Source organism: Polypterus senegalus, chromosome 2 (assembly GCF_016835505.1).
Source record: "Polypterus senegalus isolate Bchr_013 chromosome 2, ASM1683550v1, whole genome shotgun sequence".
Classification (NCBI taxonomy): domain Eukaryota; kingdom Metazoa; phylum Chordata; class Cladistia; order Polypteriformes; family Polypteridae; genus Polypterus; species Polypterus senegalus.
Window position 1 is genome coordinate 161,251,036 of NC_053155.1, and position 24,000 is coordinate 161,275,035.

General features: G+C 36.5%; 1 protein-coding gene across 3 annotated transcripts in view; it reads left to right on the plus strand.

Annotated features, from left to right (window-relative positions):
* kpna3 (karyopherin alpha 3 (importin alpha 4)) overlaps window positions 1–24,000 on the plus strand; it is a 255,305-nt gene that overhangs the window by 117,521 nt on the left and 113,784 nt on the right. For all 3 annotated transcript variants that reach the window (XM_039744890.1, XM_039744893.1, XM_039744891.1), the window contains exons 6-7: window positions 4,955–5,050; window positions 6,435–6,520. In XM_039744890.1, the coding sequence (XP_039600824.1) occupies window positions 4,955–5,050; window positions 6,435–6,520 (182 nt within the window). The remainder of the gene's footprint in view (window positions 1–4,954; window positions 5,051–6,434; window positions 6,521–24,000) is intronic.

The following is a 24,000-nucleotide window of genomic DNA, read 5'->3' on the forward strand; positions in this document are numbered from 1 at the left end:
GCATGGAGGAGATTCTAGGAGACAAGCAGTTACTCTAGGAGAGCTGGAGAGGGCCATAGAAGGTCCATAACCCATCAGCAGGACCAGTATCTGTTCCTTTGGGCAAGGAGGAACAGGATGAGCACTGCCAGAGCCCTACAAAATGACCTCCAGCAGGCCACTGGTGTGAATGTCTCTGACCAAACAACCAGAAAGACTTCATGAGGGTGACCCAAGGGCCCCATGTCCTCTAATGGGCCCTGAGCTCACTGCCCAGCAGCATGCAGCTCGATTGGCATTCACCATAGAATACCAGAATTGGCAGATGCACCACTGGTGCCCTGTGCTTTTTACAGATGAGAGCAGGTTCACCCTGAGCACGTGACAGAAGTGAAAGGGTTTTCCCGGAGAGCATTTGTGAGGTCAGGCACAAGAAGGCCTGACTCGCTGTCTCTGCTCTAATTCATCTCAGTGGTGTTCTGTCATTTTGAGAGCAAGGCTGTGTGCAGGCCAGTAGAGTTCCTCCACACCAAACTCTCTCATCCATTTGTTTTTAGACCTTGCTTTGTGCCCTGGTGTGTAGTCATGTTGGATCAGAAAAGGGCCATCCCCAAACTCTTCCCACAAATTTGGCAGCATGAAATTTTCCAAATGGCTTTGTATGCTGAAGCTTTAAGAGTTCCTTTCACTGGATCTAAGGGCCAAGCCCAACCTCTAAAAACAACCCCACCTTATAATTCCTCCTCCACCAAACTTTTTACTTGGCACAATGCATTCAGGCAAGTACTGTTCTCCTGGCAACCACCAAACCCAGACCTGTAGATGTGATTGCCATACAGAGACGCGTGATTCTTCACTCCAGAAGACATGTCTCCACTGCTTTAGTGTCCAGTGATGGTGTGCTTTACACCACTGCATCTGACACTTTGCATCATACTTGGAGATGTAAGGCTTGGATATAGCTGCTCAGCCATCAAAACCCATTCCATGAAGCTCTCCGTGCACTGTTCTTGAGATTTTGGAGATCTGTAGATATCGACTTTGCAGAAAGTTGGTGACTTCTGCACAGGAAGGGAGGAAGGAAAGAAAATAACCGGAATCCATACCTTACATGCAATCTATGCATGTCTGGGAGTTTCGCTGCTTGGTGTAGCATACTTATAATATTCTGTGGCATTCCTCCAAGTGGAGTTACTCTGTATCTATACACTCATCCGGCATTACGTGTCGGGTTTTTCTTGGGACAAGTGCATTCATTCACATGGAGAGTACTTTGAAGGAGTCTAAAGTTTCAGTAAGTAAAAATTATTAAAACAATCACACACCCCCCAGGCTGAATCTCAGTGCTTCAGCAAACCCAACTTTATTCAACTTGAAACAGGAACAGCACAGTCATTTATTGTAGTGGGATCTACCACTCTCCTTTACACAAACCCAGCAGTCAGGCAGGGTCATGACCAGGTTAATGGCCAAGTAATACTGTTCCCTGCATTCACAATATTCCTTGCATCACCCATCGACGGCAGGCGGTCATAGTGCGACCGTGATCTTTTAGGATTTGTTTTTGCGGCGAGCTGCTGGCACTGCAGTTGCCCCGGCGACAGATGCTTCCTTCCCCAGACATGACAGTTTGCACTTCTGGATGCTCTTTGGCATGTTGTCCTGTTGGGGGGAGCCCCAAAAGAGTTTAGAAACCTCACAATATATCTGGGTGTGTTGTGTCATTTTTTTCCAGAGTCATTTATTAACTCTTTCAAGGCTGATGTCGACTTTTGTCAGAAGGAGGAGTTGACGATAGCAATCAACTGTCAACTGTGACAAAACCAACCATTATGTTTTTGTTGGACTCTTGTTGCTAGAAAGAAAGTTAGCTTCATTGTTTTTGCCCTAGATTTCCAGCACTTCCATGAGTAGCAAGGCACAAACAGCAAAAATGGCCTTGACACCTGGCGAGAGATCCATGTGGATGTGTAAAGCAGAACACTCCGGGGATGACATTTTGCCCCTTCTCTCTGAATTGGACTATGACTTGTCAGACTCTGATTTTGAAAAAAGTGATCGAAGATGATTGTGAGGTTCTGGCTTCAGCTGATTGGTCCCCAGCTATTCATGGTGCTGAACATGTTCAAGTAGCTGAAACTCCTATGACAATGTTCACCTGGGAGGACGGCCACATAACAATGACAAGAGGTAGAAACCAGATTGCAATGCACGGCAACAGAGACCGCTGCTGCTGCCCCAGCCTCGTGAAGACAGCCAGGCAACAAGCCTGCCGCACATTCTTGGTAAACTGGCAGCCACAGCATGCAACAACAGATGAAATCTGTTTTTTGGAAAAAAATATTCAGCCCTCAAAGAGTTAACATGCTGGTGCAGGAGAAAGTTCTCTTTTATTAACAGAAAAATGTGAGAAGCCAAGACATTCTGTGTAAAGGGTCACCGGTTTTGAATTTTTTGGATTCTACACTATCTGATCACCTAAGATGAGTCTCAACATATCCTGGTCATCATTAGAATGCTCTTCAAATTATTTATCACCTTGGACATCAGTTTATTAGCTCAGAAATGGTCAAAAGTCAGTTTTATAGTGTAACTATGATGCAAAATTTTGTAATTGTTAAAGCTGAAACTCTAATTGAAATTTATTTTTGAAGTGTGGTTTGTATGATCATTTCTGATATTAACACGATTATCTGTTCTAAGGAGCTGTGTACAGAATGAAAGTGTAAATTTATGTACTCTAGAATGAGTGTGACTGAGTTAGGGCAGCAGTAGAATTAAACTTCTGTGAAACATGTGAACAAAAGGCTAGACATCAAAGCACTCAAACTTTTGAGGACGCTTATGGCATCCTTCTGTTAGACATGACTAATTCATTTACAGTTTAACTCAGAAATGTTTTAGATTTATTAGATTTACAAATGAGACTACATTTCACTGTAGTCTAGTGTGTTTCAAGGACAGGCACTTAAATCTGTAGGAAATTTCTAAATGTCATAGGATGAGGGGAGAGCAGCATTCAGTCTTAAAGCTACGTTTATGGTAGTCATGAAGTGAAGTGTTTTGTACATCATTTATTCATTTCTAATGTAAATCTTTGTATTTATTTGCTTTGTAAAGTTTGATCCACTGGTCTTCACAAATATTATAGACATGGCAAACTGTGTGTAAAGAAAGTAAAGGGACTACAGTAATACTTGCAGCCAGCCTTGATTTTTTCATTGAATTGATCCTATCTTTTGACTGGACTTGTTTAAGTAGAAGTACATTTTTCTGATATGGTGCAGTTTCTACTGTTTCGGAAAAATTGGGTTTATTTACTCTGACACATTTAAAATTAGTGTTCATTTTATTTGTGCCAGCGAAATTAAATGAGACAAGCACTCTTTAATATTATTTTTATTCTTTTAAAAACACACAAAAAAAGTGTGTATTCTAGAGCTGATGTTCGTGCTCATGCAAGCTCATTTGCACAGACATTTTTATTAATTACATATTTTCTATTCAACTTTATTGTTAAAACCAAACTTTTTATTTGTATTTCATTGTGACAGCCCACACAAGAATGTGATGCGACAGATGGAAGTTACTAGTTATGCATGAGATTATTTTGCATCAAGTTACCCAGTTGTAATTTAAAGCATTGCTTTGAAGAGTTCCTTATCTTAACTAGATTTACTTTTGTAATGTTATGAAAATTAGTGACTTTCAACTGGTTTTAACATGTGCACACACATCGTAGCCTGAAATGTATTGGAATCTTATAAAGGGATGATTTTCGTTTTTTCTTTATTGCTATGGAGATATGTCCCGGTTACCCACAGGATACAATATAGCAATGTTTTCTTCTCCTCTCTTAAAATTTGAGAACTTCAGAAATATGCATATTTTGAGAATAGTTACAATGAATGTTTTTAGATTGCACATTGGAGCTGAAAATTTTACTGTAGTTTTGTTTACATTATTTGAAAAGTATATTGCTGTTCTAATAATGCTTTTACATTTAAAATGCATTTTTCTCCTGTTAAATGTTAATTTGTGTTGATAAGAATTTGAAAATAGACAAATGGAACTGTTATCAAAAATAGACTAATGGAATTATCAAAATTGAAAGTTTTATAGCTTTGTAGCTATGCAGAAATTAATAATAATAACGTTTTAAGAAATTTGCTTTTATATAACTTTTTTGGCTTACCTATTTTTAGTTTCTTGTATATGAATCCAAAGATTCAATGTCGAGATTTTGATGAATCTAGACATTTTAGACCCCGTGACTTTCTCATTTATGAAGTATAGGGAAAGTATTGGAATCCTCCAAAAAATTCATTTCACGATTTTGATGAATCTAGATGTTTTAGTCCAAAAATACCATTTTTGGAATTGTGTGTGTGTTTGTTTGTGTGTTTCACTTTTAACTTTCACTTAGGTCAACCAAATTTTGCATACAAGTATTAGGTACAAAACATAGATTTCTATCAATTTTTGGGTTATTTCTGTTAACCGGAAGTGGTACTTTACCTTTTATTCATGCAGTTGCATGATTGTTCAAAATATTAATTTGATTTGATTTGTTGTTGATGGTTCTTTAACGTACATAATATAAAAATGTAATCATTGTCTTGCGGTTTACTCCTCAAATATCTGTCCCCATATCGGAGTATACGAGAAAGTCTAGGGTAGACCACTCACGATTTTTATTCTACCGTTTTATGGGCTATACTCTGTAAAGTGAAAGATATGCTCATATTTACTTAAACTGAATGAGTAAATATGATTCTAATTTCTTGCAACTAGATAGTTTTATTTTTAATGTACCTTGAAGTGATACAGTGATTTATGCTCAAATATTTGCTGTGTTTGTCTCCATTAGAATAGATTTGTTCTGAAGTTCTTTATCCTGTTATTATTTGTAACTGTTCCATCTGCAAGCCCTCTGCAATTGTGTTGGTACTTCAATTTTTTTTTTTCTTTCTAGAAAGCTACTTTCAAGTGACAGAAATCCACCAATAGATGACTTAATAAAATCTGGAATTTTGCCCATCTTAGTAAAATGCCTTGAGCGAGATGATAAGTAAGTATGGACTAACAGTTTATTTCTGCATGCTTTTTTATGTATTTTGTTTTCTATTTAGAAAGGCTGACATAATTTAGGCTTGATTGTTAACAAGGATATTTCAAACATACTTCAGCCTTTTACTGGGTTGAATCCTCAATTAGGGACACAACATTTAACACTATAAAATATACTTGATTACAGATAACACACACATAGGAATTCAGTGTCTCCCCTATATAAACTGTACAGTAGGACTGAAAATCAGACATGGAACAAATATGTTTTCTTACATACCCCTTGTATACCTCATGGGTGTTACTAGGGCCACTGCTATTTTTAATATACTGTAATAAATGATCTAGATAGGAATATGAGCAACAAGCTGGTTAAATTTTCAGATGATTCCAAGCTATGTGGGATTGCAAATACAACCCCATTTCCAATGAAATTGGGACGTTGTGTAAAACGTAAATAAAAACAGAATACAATGATGTGCAAATCCTTTTCAACCTATATTCAATTGAATGCACTAAAAAGACAAGATATTGAATGTTCAAACTGATAAGCTTTATTGTTGTTTTGCAAATCTTCACTCATTTTGAATTTGATGCCTGCAACACGTTCCAAAAAAGCTGTTACAGGGGCATGTTTACCACTGTGTTATATCGCCTTTCCTTTTAACAACACTCAATAAGCATGTACTTAAAGCTTAAAAATGTACTTGTGAGGCCACACCTGGAGTGCTGGGCACAGTTTTGATCTGAGGGCCATAAAAAAAGAAATAGCACTAGGGTTAGGGTTAGTCCAGAAAAAGGTGACTAGGTTGATCCGGAATGGCAGGGTATGAGTTATGAGGAAAGATAAAGGAGTTGAACCTTTTTTGTTTTAAGTAAATGATGATTAGAAGTGGACATGATTTGAAGTTTTTAAAGTTATTGAAGGAATTAGTACAGTAGATCCTGGCTGTTAACTTTAAATTTCAGTGAGAACATAGGGACACAGTTGGAAAGTTGTTAAAGGTGAATATCGCACAATTTTTAGGAAGTTTTTCTTCTCACAGACAACCACAAATACAATAAATTACCAACTAGTTTGACTGAGAGTAGGACCTGTCTGTATCTTCATATCTTAAGTTGATGTTATTTTGGACAATCTAGGTACATATGATCGGTAAACTTGTTCGGTTAAATGGCCTGTTCTCATCAAAAGTTTTAGTTTTAATGTGATATCTTTACTGTAGCTCTGTCTTTTTTCATATTTTTAATGGTTTCAACAATTTTTGTTAAACTTAATATATAAAGATGAATTAAAGTGACAGTTGCCTTTTTTTTTAATGTTGAATTATAGTGATTAATATAGTTGTCATGGCTTAATAAGAAATTTTTTCCCCCACTTTTAGCCCATCATTACAGTTTGAAGCTGCCTGGGCATTGACAAATATTGCTTCTGGTACTTCTGCCCAGACTCAAGCAGTGGTGAAATCAAGTAAGATTTTTTTTTTTTGCTTTGCTGCATTTTTATACATTTATCGGCTTGGTCAAAGAAATTCGATTGTTTTTAATCAACTTTTATTCATTTTATTTAAAGAAAAGAATGTTGCATTTAATCGATTAGAACTTCTACAACAATGACTTCATAGTCAAACTAGAAAAATAAAAGGAATTGAAAGAAACCAGGAACAAAAAAGCAAAAACCTAACAAAATAGTATTCAAACTCCACCTGGGCGAAAGAGAGAAGAACTCAGAGCAAAATTCAATCTATTTTCTACTAACTACAGCAAGTTTTTTTTTTTTTTAAAGGCCATTCTGGGGAATTTTTATGAATATTTGTTCACAAAGCTCTCTAAACTAGGCAGATGGTGAGGTTTTAACTGTTAATTATATTCAAATTATGGCTGTCAAATAATTAAAAATTTGAATCTGAATTAATTGCAAATTGTCCTGTAAATACCCATCCAACCATCCATTATCCAACCCTCTATATCCTAACTACTGGGTCATGGGGGTCTGCCGGAGCCAATCTCAGCCAACACAGGGCGCAAGGCAGGAAACAAACTCCGGGCAGGGCGCCAGCCCACCGCAGGGCGCACACGCGCACACACACACCAGGGACAATTTAGAATCGCCAGTACACCTAACTTGCATGTTTTTGGAATGTGGGAGGAAACCGGAGTACCCAGAGGAAACCCACGCAGACACGGAGAGAATATGCAAACTCCACACAGGGGGGCCCCGGGAAGCGACCCCGGGTCTCCTAACTGCGAGGCAGCCGTGCTACCCATTGCGCCACCCGTCCCTTAATTAATCATGCTTAATCATATGTTTAGCCAAGGTAGTTTAGCATTATTCAGTTGTCCCCCATGAATGCAACAACAGTACTGTACTTGTGCCTTTTTATATAAATCTTTAATATGTGACACAGTTGTTCCTTATGATGATAATGAGTATGAAGCTGCAGATCTTTCTGATGTCTCTCAGGCCTGCATTTTCAGTTATATTTATAGATCTGCAGTCTGATGCAATCCACTTTGCAATACATAGCGATTAGTTAAAGCTTTATATTGTTTCATTCAAGGACATAAGTCATGCTGTTTATTGATTGATTTTAGATCATAGGTTTTGCTGCCTAATGATTTTGCATAATAGTAAACCTATTAAAGCAAATGTGTAACTACAGAAGACTATTGACACATATGATTAAATACCATGCTGTTTTAATAGGGCAAGGTTTTTCATCCCTTTTTTTTTATTGATTTGAATTATTTTAAAGTACTGCCTTTTTTGTCTTGCAATTGTTATGTACAGAACCTTTATTAAGTACATCTGAAAGTGATATTTAACTCCCACCATTTCCCATAAAATTGTGTTTGGGGATTTTAGCAAGTGAGTTTGTGTGGTTGTTTATGTATTTTAGTTTTTCGTGTGCACATCAGTGTTATTCCTATTAACTAAAACTAAACCTATCATTATTTATAAAATTTTGTTAACTAAAATAAAAATGAAAATATCTATGAAAACTAGAACTAAGCAATTACAAAACGTATTGTAATTTTGATTTTCACTGTGCTAGTCTTTGTGTATTATGTACATGAATGCAGTAGCAGGCAGATTTGAAATATTTATTTAAAAGTGAGTAGTCATAATATTCGTTTAGAGAAGAGCTTTGATTTGCAAGTATGTACAAGTGCCTTTTCTGCTGCTGACAGAATCTGTGGATTTCATTTGTTATTTCAATCATCAGTCAGCTTTTCCTTTGTGAACTCAGGGCCTCATCACTTGTCAGCGACTTATTCTGATGATTTCATTGACCGTAATTGACTATCAGTCATAGATGTCATCTACTCCACAAATGGCAGACAACTTAGCAGTTTGAAATTAGAGTCATGGAAGATTTGTCAAGATGGAATAGCCACCATTGCACTTCAAATTCAGTTGGTATCTAGACTGGAATAATATATTTCTTTGCCAAAGAAGGTAGAAGTTTCAACAACTTTTCCCTTATTTCAGAAAGATATTTCTTGTTTGCTGATGGTACTATTGTAGGGAAAGATTAAACAGATTCATGCAATTGGTGCTATCAACCAAGCAGATGTCACACATATAAATTTATGTTGAATTAAATTAGTTTTAGTTCATAGTACTGATATTTCAGCATGAGCAGTATGGATTCATAGAGCGAGCGCCTGTCACACTGTTGTGATTAAATGTTCTACGTTAATCCATCTATAGCAAAGGTCTAAACTGCAATGATTTTAATATATTTGGAATGCCGCAGTAGTGCAAAGTTTTTAATAGGATTATGAAGTCACTAGGCTGTGCTTTGGAGCTCATTAGAGTATGCCATCCTGCTCAGGGGTTTTTTTTTTGTTTTTTTTTTTACAAGGGCAATGTACCAAACCTGCCCTTTATTGAAATAAACTTTCTTTATCTAACATTGCCATTCGCTGCTTAGCATATGACTCCTCAGAGGCACTGTATAATTCATTGCAGATGCAATTTTGATATGTCATGCAAAAATGGGCATACCTGAATGAGGTAACCCCATATATTTGTTTGCTTTGCAGTTGTGCGGAGGTCTTGGTGGGATTGTTCAATCTGAACTGAACAGCAATTTAATGGTCCTTCAAGCGTTTGGCTGTAAAATTGATAACGAAATCCTCACATTTCCTGTTCATTGTTCCTTATTGTCATGGATGATTGTAACATCAACATTTATATTCCCATATGAAATATTACTTTCTTTCTTAATCTAATTAAGAACTTTGACTTTCAAATATTTGCTAATTGGTGTTTATGTTTAATATTAGTTTGTATTGTGTTATTAATGCCATCTTATGCTTTTATATCTTTTATAATCGTTTGAATTTTTGTTTTGGGATTTTTGCATTGGAAAGGCACTATATAAATGTATTTATTATTATTATTAGTTATTGAACAGTGCCAAGTTTGATTGCTTATCAGTTTATTTATGGAGTTTACATGGTCTCCCTATATGTATGTGGGAAGAGTTTGGATAACTTGAGATGGTGTTGTTTTATAGCTGGGTATTAGTGGGTTATTAAGCACTCTCAACTGCCAATATGTGTATTCTTTTATGTGTTGTTAAATTACATCATCTCTGCTTAGATGTTCAGCATTTAACACTAGAATTACCAGAGCCTACAAAAAAACTTGTAGATCTGTCCCACCTTAAATCGCTTCTTAAAGCTGTTCTCACCTCTCTGCCAGCGTCTTTTGTTCATCTAAATGTGTTCATCCCCCCACCAACTAAGAACGTGCATGAACTTCTCCCAGCTCATGTCTTGATTGATTATCTGTGAGTGAAGTGAAGTTTTAGAGTGTAAATAATAGATTGTTATTTAGAACACATTCATTTCATGTGTGTTCCGTTTCTACAGTAATCTGTGTAAACACATTTTTAAAGCAGACACTTTTTCATATTTTAGTAATAAATGTTACAAAATGTAGGCATAAACTATAAAATGTGTGAAGTCTGAAGGCCAAAAAGCAAATAAACAATTTCACAAAAGGTTTAAGAATGTTACAACAGCTTTCGTGGCGTACCGGTAAGATTTCGCCACTCGGAGCTCAGCATACTTGCTGTACCTCAGAGACTTGAGTTTGATTCCCCAGTGGGGAGATTTTTTTTATGTAAAGTTCGCCATTCTGCCTGCCTGAACTCCCTGACTATCTATATAGTAATAACAGTAATTTTATTATTGTATAGCAGCTTCCCTGTCTAGCCTATCATATAGTGCCTTTCCTTCCTATCTATCTATATATCTATCCCTATCTTTTATATTCTGACGCTGACTTTATATATTCAGGAATTACTTTATATATTCAAGTTTTGACTTTATATATCCAGGAATGACTTTATATATTCTGAAAATCATTGTAATCGCCTGTCTGGCACCCCATAGGGTACTGTATAATAGATATATAAAAAAAACAGCTAAGGGGATAGATATACAGATAGGAAGGAAAGGCACTATATGATAGGCAGACAGGGAAGCTGCTATATAATAATAAAATTACTGTTATTACTATATAGATATTATTTATTTAATTACTTCCTACAGCGTAAAGTCACAAGTGAAGTGCTGCCCATGTACATCTACAAAGTACAGCGATGGCAAAAGTGCATTCTTTATCCGATGTAGAACAATTCTCATGATTTGAGTTAGCCTCAAAATGGGGGGGGGGATTGGGGTTGGCATTGAGTTGGGATTGTGAACGCAGCTGAGAGAATAACAGAATAAAAAAAAAAGCTAACCTTTACAAGTATAATAAATTACACCGGCTGTTACAGACTGGAATCAAATGTATGTTTTTATTTTAAAATAATAACATGTGCAGCTCACTTTTCAAAACAAACTCATCTGGAATCGAACCTGTGAAGTTCAGACTACCAGTCAGTAGCTGATACTGTTGCGCCACCACAGCGCTGTTAATAAATTCATGTCAATATCACACTCTAACGCGGGTTGTTTTTCTGTTGTACTGTTTTTGAATAAAAGCACACTTGTTCTATTATATTTCTACTTTTTGTGAAACTGTTTCTTTGATATTTGGACTTCAGGCTTCACACATTATAAACTTCATGTCTACATTTTGTCAATTATGACTAAAACATGAAAAAGTTTCTTATTTTTACGATGTGTGTACATAGATCTATGTAGACACGGAACACACATGAAATGCGTGTTCCAAATAACGATATAGTATTTATAAAAGGTGTCATTTTGCTTGATTTCTCACTCTATACAACTCCAAGCAACTGACATGCAGGTAAACAGACTTGAGCGGAGACAACTGTGCGCCAGTGGGGGAGGTGATAGCAGACTGTTTGCTGTTTAGCCACAAATGTAGAAGACGAAGAACGTGAAGGAGAGGTGTGAAGCGTTTTAAGGTGAGACGGATCTATGAGTTTTATCGTAGGCTCTGGTAATTCTAGTGTTAATGTAAATAATAAGCTTGTAGAAATGAGCTATGTACATGTAAAAGCTTTCATTTCTATTTCTGCTATTGCTGTTAACACAGTTCAAGTATTGACTTGCAGTATAAAAAAAATTAAAAAATACACTTTCAGAGTCAAAATGGGTAGATAACTTACAGTTCGCATCTGGATATATCAAAAATTTATATCAAATAAGATTATATGTTTGCAGTGATCTTACTGTTTGGCAAAGGGAATTTCATAAATGAAGTGTTTTGAAGTTGATCATTTGGTTAAACTTCTTTCAGGTTAAAGTAACTGATGACCTCATATCACACCTGCTCTTTGATTCCTATATCCTGTATATTCCTGTCACATTATCATGACAAAATCGAGTTCTGTCACAAACATTTAAAATTGTTTGTATTAAGTTGACAAGTGCAGTACGAATTATGCATAATTTTGACAACTATTTATAAAAAAAATCTTTAATCCAGATCTGATGCACATCAAATGACTTTTTAATTATTTTTTAATGTATGAACAGTAGCTTAGTATGACGAGGAATAAAAATTAAACCTAAAATTTCTATATTTTAATTTACAAAAACTATACTGTTGGATATTAATTCAGATTCAAAGTACATTTGTAGAAAAAAAAACTTGCATATGACTTCAGGTGAAAGAAGAAGAAAATAACTTGATCAATTGTAAAGATTGAGTGTGTTTGTTTATTCTAGGATCTTTGTCAATGCTGGGTAATAGCTTTCATATCTTTAAGCACAGTTCTGCTTCTGACTTTAGCCTTAATTTTTATTATTTTTTTTTTTTAAGAAAAGGTCAGATTTTTCCAAGCACTGGCACTGCACACTGTGTGAAACAATAACTTTCCACTGTTGATTATTAACACTAAAATGCAATGTTGGTGTACAGTGATCCCTCGCTGTATTGCGCTTCGACTTTCGCGGCTTCAGTCCATTGCGGATTTTATATGTAAGCATATCTAAATATACATCACGGATTTTTCGCTGGTTCACGGATTTTTGCGGACAATGGGTCTTTTAATTTATAGTACATGCTTTCATGTTTGTTTGCCCAGTTGATTTCATACAAGGGACACTATTGGCGGATGGCTGAGAAGCTGCCCAATCAGAGCACGTATTACATATTAAATAAAACTCCTCAATGATATACGATATGTTTCCAGTGTGGTGCTTTACATACTTAAAAGCTCTAACAGCACGTATTGATTTTTGGTTGTTTGCTTTTCTCTGTCTCTCTCACTCTCTCTGACATTCTCTGCTGCTGGCGGAGGGGGTGTGAGCAGAGGGGCTGTTCGCACACTGGCCTAGAGGATACGGATGCTCCTCTAAAAAATGCTGAAACACTGCCTTCACATTGCTCCCTTCCATACGGCTGCTTTGCCAGGGCGGTGCTTTGCATACTTAAAAGCACCTATTGAGTTTTGATTGTTTGCTTTTCTCTCTCTCTATCTGACATTCTCTGCTTCTGACGCGCACTCCTTTCAAGAGGAACATATGTTTGCATTCTTAATTGTGAGACGGAACTGTCATCTCTGTCTTGTCATGGAGCACAGTTTAAACTTTTGAAAAAGAGACAAATGTTTGCAGTGTTTTAAAGTCCCTGTCTCTACAACCTCCTGTGTTTCTGTGCAAATCTGTGACCCAAGCGTGACAATATAAAAATAACAATATAAACGTATGGTTTTTACTTTGCGGATTTTCACCATTCGCGGGGGGTTCTGGAATGCAACCCTTGCGATTGAGAAGGGATTACTGTATTCTTAACTAGCCATGGCACCTGTCAAAGATGGGTAACAGGATAATTAAAAATATTTGTGATCTCCTGCCCTATGTGTATCTTTAGTGCCTTTCCTCTGTATTTGCAAATTTGTGAATATCTCTCACCAACACTCCCTTTCTCAAGTGTGTTATTGCAAAGCCGGTTTCGGAAAATCTGTTGTATTCAAAGCGCCTTTCTTGCCTTCAAAGCCCGAAAATATAAAATGTGACTGTCTCAATGTGCATTGTTACTCCTCATGTGTCTCACATTTGCAATTCCTCATTCATTGTGTCACCAACGCCAACCTGACCAATCACACTAAAGCCAAACAGACCAATCAGATTCACCTTTGTGTTTTATTATGTAGTGTTGTGGGGTACAAAATCTGTAAATTTTGGTCTAGATTTTCATTATATTTTGTTCAAGACAAAACTAAAGATGAAATTTAAATACAGGACACAACAAGCATATCCTCTTCCCAGTTGTACTTTTAAAACAGCTGTTCAAGCAAAAGAGGAAGAGATGGTGATACCTCGGGCTGTCAATTACTTTATAACCTGAGAGAGGATGGGCATCTGGGGAAACAAGTTGCTAAATGGGTTTACAGCTTGAGAAAGGAAGACATGCTAGTAGGTATTAAGCAGCACCAAAAGTTTTATTGTTTGGGAAAACCAAGTGAATTCATTCATCATATTGACAGCCAGCCAATTGAAATATATCTAACAATCACATCTTGCAAAACCCCCGTATAGAATTTTATAATCAATATGCCTTGTCTGAAGAGCGACAAAAGGGAAAAAGAGAGAAGAGAATAGAACGATGTTAGAGGAGGGCGAGAGTAATGTCAGAAGAGGGTGCCGGCAATGTGTGTGGCTGTTTCCATCTGATTATCAGCGAAGCATCTCATGAACAACTACGAGTGCTGGATCACAAGCCACCTGCGACATTCATCCTTTTCATTTTTTACTTTTTCATACTGTAAGCTTTTTCTAAAGACTCATATACAGTGGAACCTCTGTTTGCAAGCATAATTCATTCCGGAAGCGTGCTTGCAGTCCAAAGCACTCGTATATCAAAGCGAATTTCCTCATAAGAAATAATGGAAACTCAGATGATTCGTTCCACAACCCAAAACTATTCATATAAAATACAAAATATAAAGTAAAAATACATAAAACAAATTAACCTGCACTTTACCTTTGAAAAGAATCACGGCTGGTGTAAGTGAGTTTCTAAACTCTTCTGGGATTCCACCCAACGGGGCGACACGCGGAAGAGTGTCCCAAAGCAATTGTAGTCTCCCAGCGCTGTAGCAGAGACACACACACACACGTGCGCACGAGGAGACACACACACACACACACACACACACACACACACACGAAAAGAACCATCAGCTCAGTTGTGATCACATGACGCTCGGCCGACAAAGCGTATCCATACTACCCGTATTGCGAGACCTTGCTCGTTTATCAAGTCAAAATTTATTAAAAATTTTAGCTCGTCTTGCAAAACACTCGTAAACCAAGTTACTCGCAAACCGAGGTTTCACTGTGTGTGTGTGTGTGTGTGTGTGTATGTATGTATGTATGTATATATATATATATATATATATGTATATAATATATATATCTCTATCTCTATATATCTCTATCTCTATATATCTCTATCTCTATATATCTCTATCTCTATATCTATCTCTATCTCTATATCTATCTCTATATCTATATATCATATATATATATATCTATATATATATATCATATATATATATATATATATATCTATATATCTCTCCAGACTTTGCTATCCACATTTTCTTATATTTTCGTATTATTATTCCTGTAATAAATACCACGCTGCTTTTAACTTTCTATGCTTTGCCTTCATGTCTAGAGTGATTAAAGTATTAAGGTAGATTTCTTTGAGCACCTTGTGCAGCTGGAGGTTTCCTATTACCTCTGTGCTGCGAGGTTTATTAAGGCTGTGGGAGTGAGATCCACCCAATAGTAGGAAGCTGTAAGTAAAGTAAGGCATTCTTGGCTGATAAATGGCCTATATAGTCAAGGATGCTGAGCCTTTGTGTGTCTGAATATATTCTTGGAGACCAAAAGTAATATTTAGGTCTGAGATATCTTTAAAACATCATATGTTTGTTCTGATAATAAGTCTCTTGAAGTGCTGAGAGAGTGACAGGCTGTTTTATTCCTAAGGCATTTGTGTGGTATTAAGTGCTAGAGGTTAACCAGCTGTGTGTGTGTGTGTGTGTGTGTGTGTCTTTCGTGGGGGCAATGTTGTAGTTAGGGTCTGTGTGTCTGTGTGAGATAATCTTAAGGTTCGACAGTAGACAAAACCCATTAACGAACGTGATGAGTACACTTACCTCTAGATAAAGGGGAAATACCACAATAATGCATGTAGTTGATTGTTATTAAAAAAAAAAAAATCATTCAAGCGAAAGACCTTGTAATACTGGAAGACCAGATCTGAGAAAGAGAGGAACCTGCTGTGTAGCCAGCTTGAGCAGGTAGGGGGCTAAGAAAGGAGTCACTCACCTGAGGTGCTTTAGTGTTTGGCGAAAGACTTTAATTTGGTGTGGGGGAAGTACTTGGAAGAGGAAAGTGTCTTGCGGCAGAAGCACCATAGCTGAGCGTGGAGACTTGAGTTTGGCTGCTGCTTACTTAACGATCCTTTTAAGTCCGACTTTTTTCCATGTTCCCTTTTTTCTCCCTGCATACCATCTGACAGCTGCCTGTGTACCAAGTGCCACTCTCGTGTATAAACATTAATATATGATTACTTTTACTGTATGTATGTTTAATTAAAACCTAGAAAATTTAAGGACAATCTTTAAAACTGGAGTTGTGGTGTTTTTTAATTATGTCAACCTGTCCAAGACCATGGCTCCCAGTTTGAAAAAGTTTTGGCTTGGATAGCAAGTGATTTCGATTAACTTGATGAAGGAAAAGTAATGGGTTATACCTTCAAATTTATTGTATGTGTTAACTTTGACAGCTTTAATTCTAATGCATTTTAGGTCTTATTTGCAAATGTTGTAGACTAATTTTGCTTGGATTGTTTTTCACATACTGTAATGTGATCTTAAACTCAGTAAAACTTTATATGGATTAGATTTATAGCGAGTCTTTTTACATGGTTGTGATTGTGCTGACAACTTCAGCCTTAGATTGTCCAATTTATTATGAGAAGGGCAGGAATAAGTTATGTATGGTTGTTAACCAAATGTTAAAACTGATCTCATTCATCCCTTTAATTGGCTGGAGTTTCTTTTGGGTAGCAATAAATTGTATGCTGCAATTTTTGGGTAGTAATAAATTGTATACTGCAAATTGCATATTTTAATTCTATGTTTATACCGCTTTTGCCATAGTAGTAGTGTATAAAAGTTGAGCGCAAACAATTGCTTGTGTTTGAATTCAAAGACCATGTCAGTAAGCCAATATATAGTAATCTGTGGTATAGCTACAGCAAATACCTGCAACACATGCTATGTCCACACTATTACACTTTCTTCCACACTTCCTTTGGGTTTTTAACCTGCAAAACTAGAGACTTTTGAAAACTCTCTCCAGAGCTGTATATTTTTGAAGACAAAATAATGAGTGAAAACATAGACTTTTAAAAACGCAGTGCTCTGATTTGCTTGTGCTTATTACATAATTGGGCCATCAGAATGACCACCATTATTCAAATATAATTTAAATCTATTCTTAAAAAAATTTTTCAAGCTCAAATGGTGACTTTCGATTGTAAAAGAACAGTCATCTTTTTTTTAAATTTTCACAATACTTTTGATTTTGTGTTACTCGGTACATGTATTTTGCACATTAATTGCATGATCAGCGTTTTTACAATTTTTAATTGTAAGCTTGAACAGATTTTTCTGCTGCACTGTTCTGTTTTTTGGTTAACAGATGTAATAGCAATGTACATATTCTAAAGCCTTCTCCAGTGCACTAAAAGTATTAGTCTTCCTGATCCTGTTCGGTTTCACACTTTCACCTGACATCCCTAATTTGCTTTTGGAAAATTTGTTAAGCATTCATCATTGCAAACAAAAGGTAGTTTACTTTTTCATTAAACATAGTTGAAAATAACTGCTTATACTTCTGGTTTTCCTTTTATTATTATAAAAGCTTTAAAAATGAACAGTTTAGATAGCAATTTTCAGTGCCAGAAAAGCATGTTTTGCCACCTCAACCCAACACCTGTTTTTGGGGGACACTGGCTTGTCATATAATTCTTAAACAAAGGAGAAATAAAATGTTAAAGTTACACATTATATTTTTGCTGAACCAGTAAAGGGGAAAAGAATCCTATGGAGTAAGATTGTTGTCAAAAATAACTAAATAATTTAAATCAAATCTACATTTCACATGTGTCAATTACGCTTGTGCTTCTGAAAGTTATGCTTGCACCTATAAAATGTGCTTGTGTTTCTGAAAGTTATTTGCTTCTAAAAATCACAAGTACATTTCTCAGGTGTGAAAAAACTGTTAAAAATATGTCATTGGACGCACAAGACATTCACTATCGAGGAAGAAACAATTAATTTTTGTTATTACACATGTTCCACAAAGGTATAATGCTGCAGTTATTTTTGATGGCGATTGTACCTCATACTTGGCCCTTTGGAGCCACTGTAAGGGGACTAAGTGCAAAAAACAAAATAAAACTGACACAATGAAATAAACAATGACAGCATGCAATTAACAATGAAAAGAGAGCATGAAATTAACAGTGGTGCGTTTTTAAACTTTACGTAAAGTCTTGGCCGAGTGTCCAGATGTTTATTATACATGTATAGGAAAGCGAGATGTTATGGAAAGCTCCCAACCTTTGGATTTCGGCACTCTTGGTCATAAATTTGTTGGAGGAATCATGGAATTATGACACTACCACCACAGCCCCCCCAAATGTGAAATATGACAATAAATCTGTAATAACATTAAATATGCCAGTTTGCAAGTTCTTCCCGTGTCTGCGGGGGTTTCCTCCCATGGTCCAAAGACATGCAGGTTAGGTGCTTTGGAGATACTAAATTGCGTGTGTCTGTATGTTCACCCTGCGATTGACTGGAGCCCTATGCTGGCTGGGATAGGCTCCGGCAGACCCTTTTGACCTTGTTTGAGACTAAGCGGCTTTGAAAATGACTGAGTGACATAAAGGAATAAGGAACAAAAGGCATTTAATTATTTATACTTGTGTTTCATGTTGTTTGTTTTCTGTCTTATTTTGCAATACTTTTAATTTTATTTATTTTCATTTTTATCCATGCATCAATCCAATTTCTAAACCCATCTTTATCCTGAGCAGAGTCACAGAGAAGCTAGAGCCTATCCCAGAAGCATAAACCTCTTTTCTTTTGTCTGTGCCTATTAAATATCACAAAACTCTCATTCATCAAATTACAGTGTGCCAACTTGCCAGTCAATAAGACAAGAAAAACTCCATTGAAATTTTAAAACAGCATCCATCTTGTCGCTTTGAGACAGGTAGTCACATTGGTCTGTGCAAAACTCGACTGCAACTTAACAAAGACATCTATACTTTCTCAAAACAAGTGTAGCCCAATGCCATCTAACCCTCTGCAGTGCCCATTAATCATCTAATTCCTTTCACTAGATATGGAAATATGCCAACCATGCCTGTCAGTTTGACCCATGTACCCAACTCGGATATAACAAAACCATGAAAATGAGGGCTGCCTAACATCACCTACCGTTTTACTGTGCCCGTTAAACATCACAGTATATCTTATTCATTAGATATGACAGTGTGCCAAGTTTGTCATTGAGTTGCGCAAAAACTCAACTACCATGTAACAAATGCACCTGTCTTGTCACAAAACTTGGAAAATTAAGTTGGTCCAATTTGATGTAACTCCTTTCTATCTGATCAGGTATGAAATGTGGAAAACTTATTTCTTTTTTTTTTTTTCCCCTTCAAATAAAGGTCCCATTTTAGTGATGTACGTTAATATCTTTTTTATGCTGCAGAATATTTTGACTGGCTCTTAATGTTGAATATGTACCTGCAGATGTTGTGTAAATAAGAAACTAGCTAGAAGCTAATAACTTCAGGCTCACGTGAAATGGTCACATTCCCCCCATATCTCATTGGGCTTTATGCCATATCTACCGGAGACTCACAGGTGAAATAAATTGAGGGTCCATTTGTGCTCCCCTGTGATGAATTAGCATCACAGCTAAGGCTGACTGCACCTGGATGTTCACTAAATGCTGCTAGGAAAAACTCCTGTCCCCATGAACTCCAGTTAGATCACAAACACGCAGCACCAAGGCGGCAACTGAACCAACAACCAAACCCTTAGCCTGTATATATGGAGTAGGATCACTGTCAAAAATAACTCCATCGTTCCACCTTTCCGGCACATGCGTGCTAACAAAAATCGATTGTTTCTTCTTTGATAGAGAATGCCTCATACGTCCAATGACATATTTTTTTGACAGTTTGTTCACACCTGAGAATTGTATTCTTAATTTTCAGAAGCAAACTTTGAGAAGTGCAAGCATATTTTTTTCCTAGTAAGCATAATTTTCAGAAGCGCAAGCACAATTTTCAGAAAAAAAACATAACTTTCAGGAGCGTAAGCATAATTGACATGTGTGAAAAGTTATTTTTGACAGCAATCTTACTTCATAGAATCCATTTTAGTTTCAACCTATATGTCATTCTTTGACAACTGGTGCCATGTATGCAAACTTATCTAATCAGGTTGCTCCACACAAGCGATTTACTGATTTTTAAACTATAACCTACACTTCTTGTGACTTATTTTAAAGTTTTTACTAAATATAAATTGACTAGTGAATATAACATTCAGTATTTTCAAAAACTCCTTTTGTGAAAATTTGAATAGACTCCCATTAGTGAGTCTGTTTCATAGCAATAATATATTGATTCATTGTAACAAAAGAATGTAAGTATGGGATTTGACAAACTGTACATAAACAAACTTTAAAGAGTCTTTAGGTTAACAATACAGTGAATTTGGGGTTAGGTAGGTACAAAAGCACCATTTAGACAATGTTGAGCCCACCCTGAACTACTGTGAATTGATTGGTCAGTACATGGAAATCAACAGATTTCTTACCCCAATAGAAAATAGACAAATTTGCTGATATTTTCAGTTTGTTTCTTTGTTTAGGGCAGTTTGACAGATAGACCAAATTAGAGATTTAAATGATTCATGCCAAGAATGTGTAATTGCCCGAATATATTTGGGTTAATTATGAGGGCTTCATGCATGATTTAGTATGAGGTACATAATGCCTCCATTTTACATGTGTTTTTTTTAAAAATAATTAAACTTGAATGCACAGTGTTAACAACCAAAACTAATATTTCTATAACTGTCTGCATCCCCCCCACTTCTTGCTTTTTTCCCCCTATGTGCATAGAAGTTGGTTGTTGCTGAAGTTGTATTTACACTGTCTGTAGTATCAGAAACTGTGCTAACTATTAAGCATTCACTTTTTATATTCTTTTGCTTGACAGTTGACATTCTTTTGTTTAAAAGTTGCATTTAAACACTGTAGCTGTCGGGTAAATATGACTACCGTATATACATGCTTAAGTTCTCCTGTGGATAAGTCGGGGCTTGATTTTATCATATAATTTCCAGTATTTTATAATGTTGGTTGTAGAAGTTGAATGCGGGAAAACTCACGCTATTGGTCCAAGAGATTATGATATGCTAACGCCCACCTGAGAGAGTAACCATGGAGCACACTGCCTTTTTTTTTTTTTCCTTTCTCTTCTTCTATGTATTGTACCTATGTGACCACACGGTAATACCCAAAATATTCCGAAGTGACGTTTGCACTGTTTTGTGTTTTTGTATCTCACATTCTCATACACCTTTATTGTAAGAGCATCCCTTATCTACGATGGAGTGTTCGATCAGAAGAAAATATGAAGCTGGTTTTAAATTAAACTTTGTTGAAGTAGTGAAAGAAATTGGTAACTGTGCAGCTGCAAAAAAATTTGATGTGCCTGAGAAACTGATGTAAGGTTGGAGACCAAAGAAGATGTTTTTTTTTTTTTTTAAAATTATTGTTGCATTTTTGATTGGGTGTATAAGTCGGGGTCTGATTTTATGATCAGTTTTTTTCGGGTTTCAAGACCCGACTTATTCGCGAGTATATATGGTACCTTCCCTTTATATAAAAAAAAAAGTTATTTTTTTGCAGAGAATGTTTCTGTGCTGTCTGTACACAGACTCCTATTCTGGATATTTTACACCTACATTAACTCTTTCAGGGCTGATGTTGACTTTTGTCAAAAGTCAGGAGCAGAGGATGGTAATCAGCTATAAACTGCAACGAAACTCACCCTTATATTTTAGTTTGACTGTCTTTGCTACAAATAAAGTTACATAGCTTTGTTGCTTTAACCTTGATTCCCTACGTGTGCACGAGTAGCGAAGAGCAAACAACCTCTAAAATGGCTCCGATATGTGGTGAGAGACCAAAGCAAATGTTCAAAGCAAAATACTCCAAGGATGTTTTATGTAATTTCATTGAATAGGACTCCGAGTTTGAGGTACCAGCATCATCTGATCAGTCCCCAGCTGATCATGGCACTTTTGTGTAGCTGATGCACCTACAGAAGCGTTTGCCTTGGAGGACCACCACTTATGATGACAAGAGGTACAAACCATATTGAGTCACACTGCAACCGCCACCACCACCCACCTGGTACGCGAAGACAGCCAGGCAGCTGGCCCACCATGCATTCCTGCTGACCATTGAGGTGTCCCCATGCAGCCACTGCTGCCAGAGACGCCGACCATGCAGCAACAGCAGCCACAACACATAGCAACAGACATTTTATGTTGACTTATGTGTGAAACCATCGCTTTGTGTGCTTTTCAGAAAACTGAGTTTTTTGGAAAAAATATTCAGCCCTCAAAGAGTTAAATACACCATCAAACCATTTTTATACGCTAATTACATTTTAGCTTGTGCTCTACTTTAACATTTTGTTATTCATTATTACACTTTGAAATTCACTGCTAATCGTTCAAGTATATTCTGTTTTATGTTTTTATTTTTTAGGTGTTTTTGGATAAAGGCATAAGGTACAGTAAACCATTATTAAACCACCTGGACTTCCAGAGTTGGCAGTTTGACCAAATTGAGTAATTGAGTAAAATAGGCCTTGATTAAGGAGGGGACGAAGAACACAGTGGTCACTCAATCCACTTCAGGAGACCTTTTTAAGATAAAAGAACTTATCAAAAGGATGCTCATCTCAGAAGTTCTCCATCAATCATGTGTTTATGGTCAAGTGGAAAGACCAAAGCCATGCTTGAGACAAAGGAATGTGGCCGCTTAAATGACATTGAGAGTATGGGGAAAATTCTCTGGTCTGATGAAACAAAAGTTGAACTCTTTTAGCAGAGGGCTTTGTTCATTACCTGTCTAATATCATCCCTCTGATAAAGCAGGGTGGTGCTGCATCATGCTATAGGGGTGCTTTTTCGCAGCAGGGGCAGAAAGAGGGGTCAGAATTGAGAGAATGATGAATGCAGCTAAAATTTAGCTCCTTAAAGATAACCTGCTCCAGAGTGCACAACTTTCAGCACAGAAATGACCCAAAACATATAGCCAAAATAATGCTTTTGTCTCTTCAAGACAAATGTCAGCCTGTCCTTTAGTGGCCCGGCCAAAACTCAGCCTTAAGCCATATCAAATATCTTTGGAGATGTGTGAAGATGGCAGTTTAAAGATACCTCCCATTCAATCTAACTGAGATTTTAGTGGATCTGCCAGGAAGAATGGAATCAAGTGCCAAAATCCAGGTGTGTAAAGTTTATAGAGAATTGCCAAGTAGACTCCTCTGTAATTGCTGCAAATATAGCTCTTACAAAGTACTGAATTAAGTGTCTGAATGCTTACATTAATGAGAGGCTTTTTGAATGATTTTAATGACTTGTGAAGTCATCCTAACCCTTTGGTTTAGTTATTCATACATCTCAGCCCAGGCAGAAATAACATAGTGCTGTTGATTTGTGCAGGGACTGATGAGATGCTTTGTGTATTTCCTTTTGCTTTTCATTTTCTTAAATTAATTCCTAATTGAGTATGAAAGCAACAGTAAGGATGTTCTCTGACATATTTCTCCCAAATATTCAGTGCACACTAGCAAAACTGAGAAGGAAAACCTGATAAATCCAATGGCTCTTGATCTGAAGTTGTGTGAAAAAGTCAGTACACTAGAGTTCAGTTTTGTAGTTTTTTGCTTCAGGCTGTAACTGACAAACATCTAGTTTTTAACAAGGTTTAAATTTAGGGAAGTATCACATTTTAATGATACTAGAAAATGTTCTACTTATTTATTACACCTACAATTATTCAACATATTGAACCCATATATTTTAAAATTAAGTGCAAGTGCAGCCCATGATTCTTTAGCTGTATAAAGATACCCTTAACAGCAATAAATTGACTAGTGTATTTTCTGGATTAATTTTTGAATTAAAATGATTAGTTTTTTATTTTTGATTATTTCCACTCTCAAATGGAAGGTTTTGCATTTTTCTCTAGAATACTCTAATATAAAGAATATTTCATGTTGGACTGAATGACTGCAGGGCATCCAGTTCTTCAGGCATCACCCATCCTCCACCATGCTTTTGGACACATGGTATTACGCGGTCATGGTGATGCATTGTG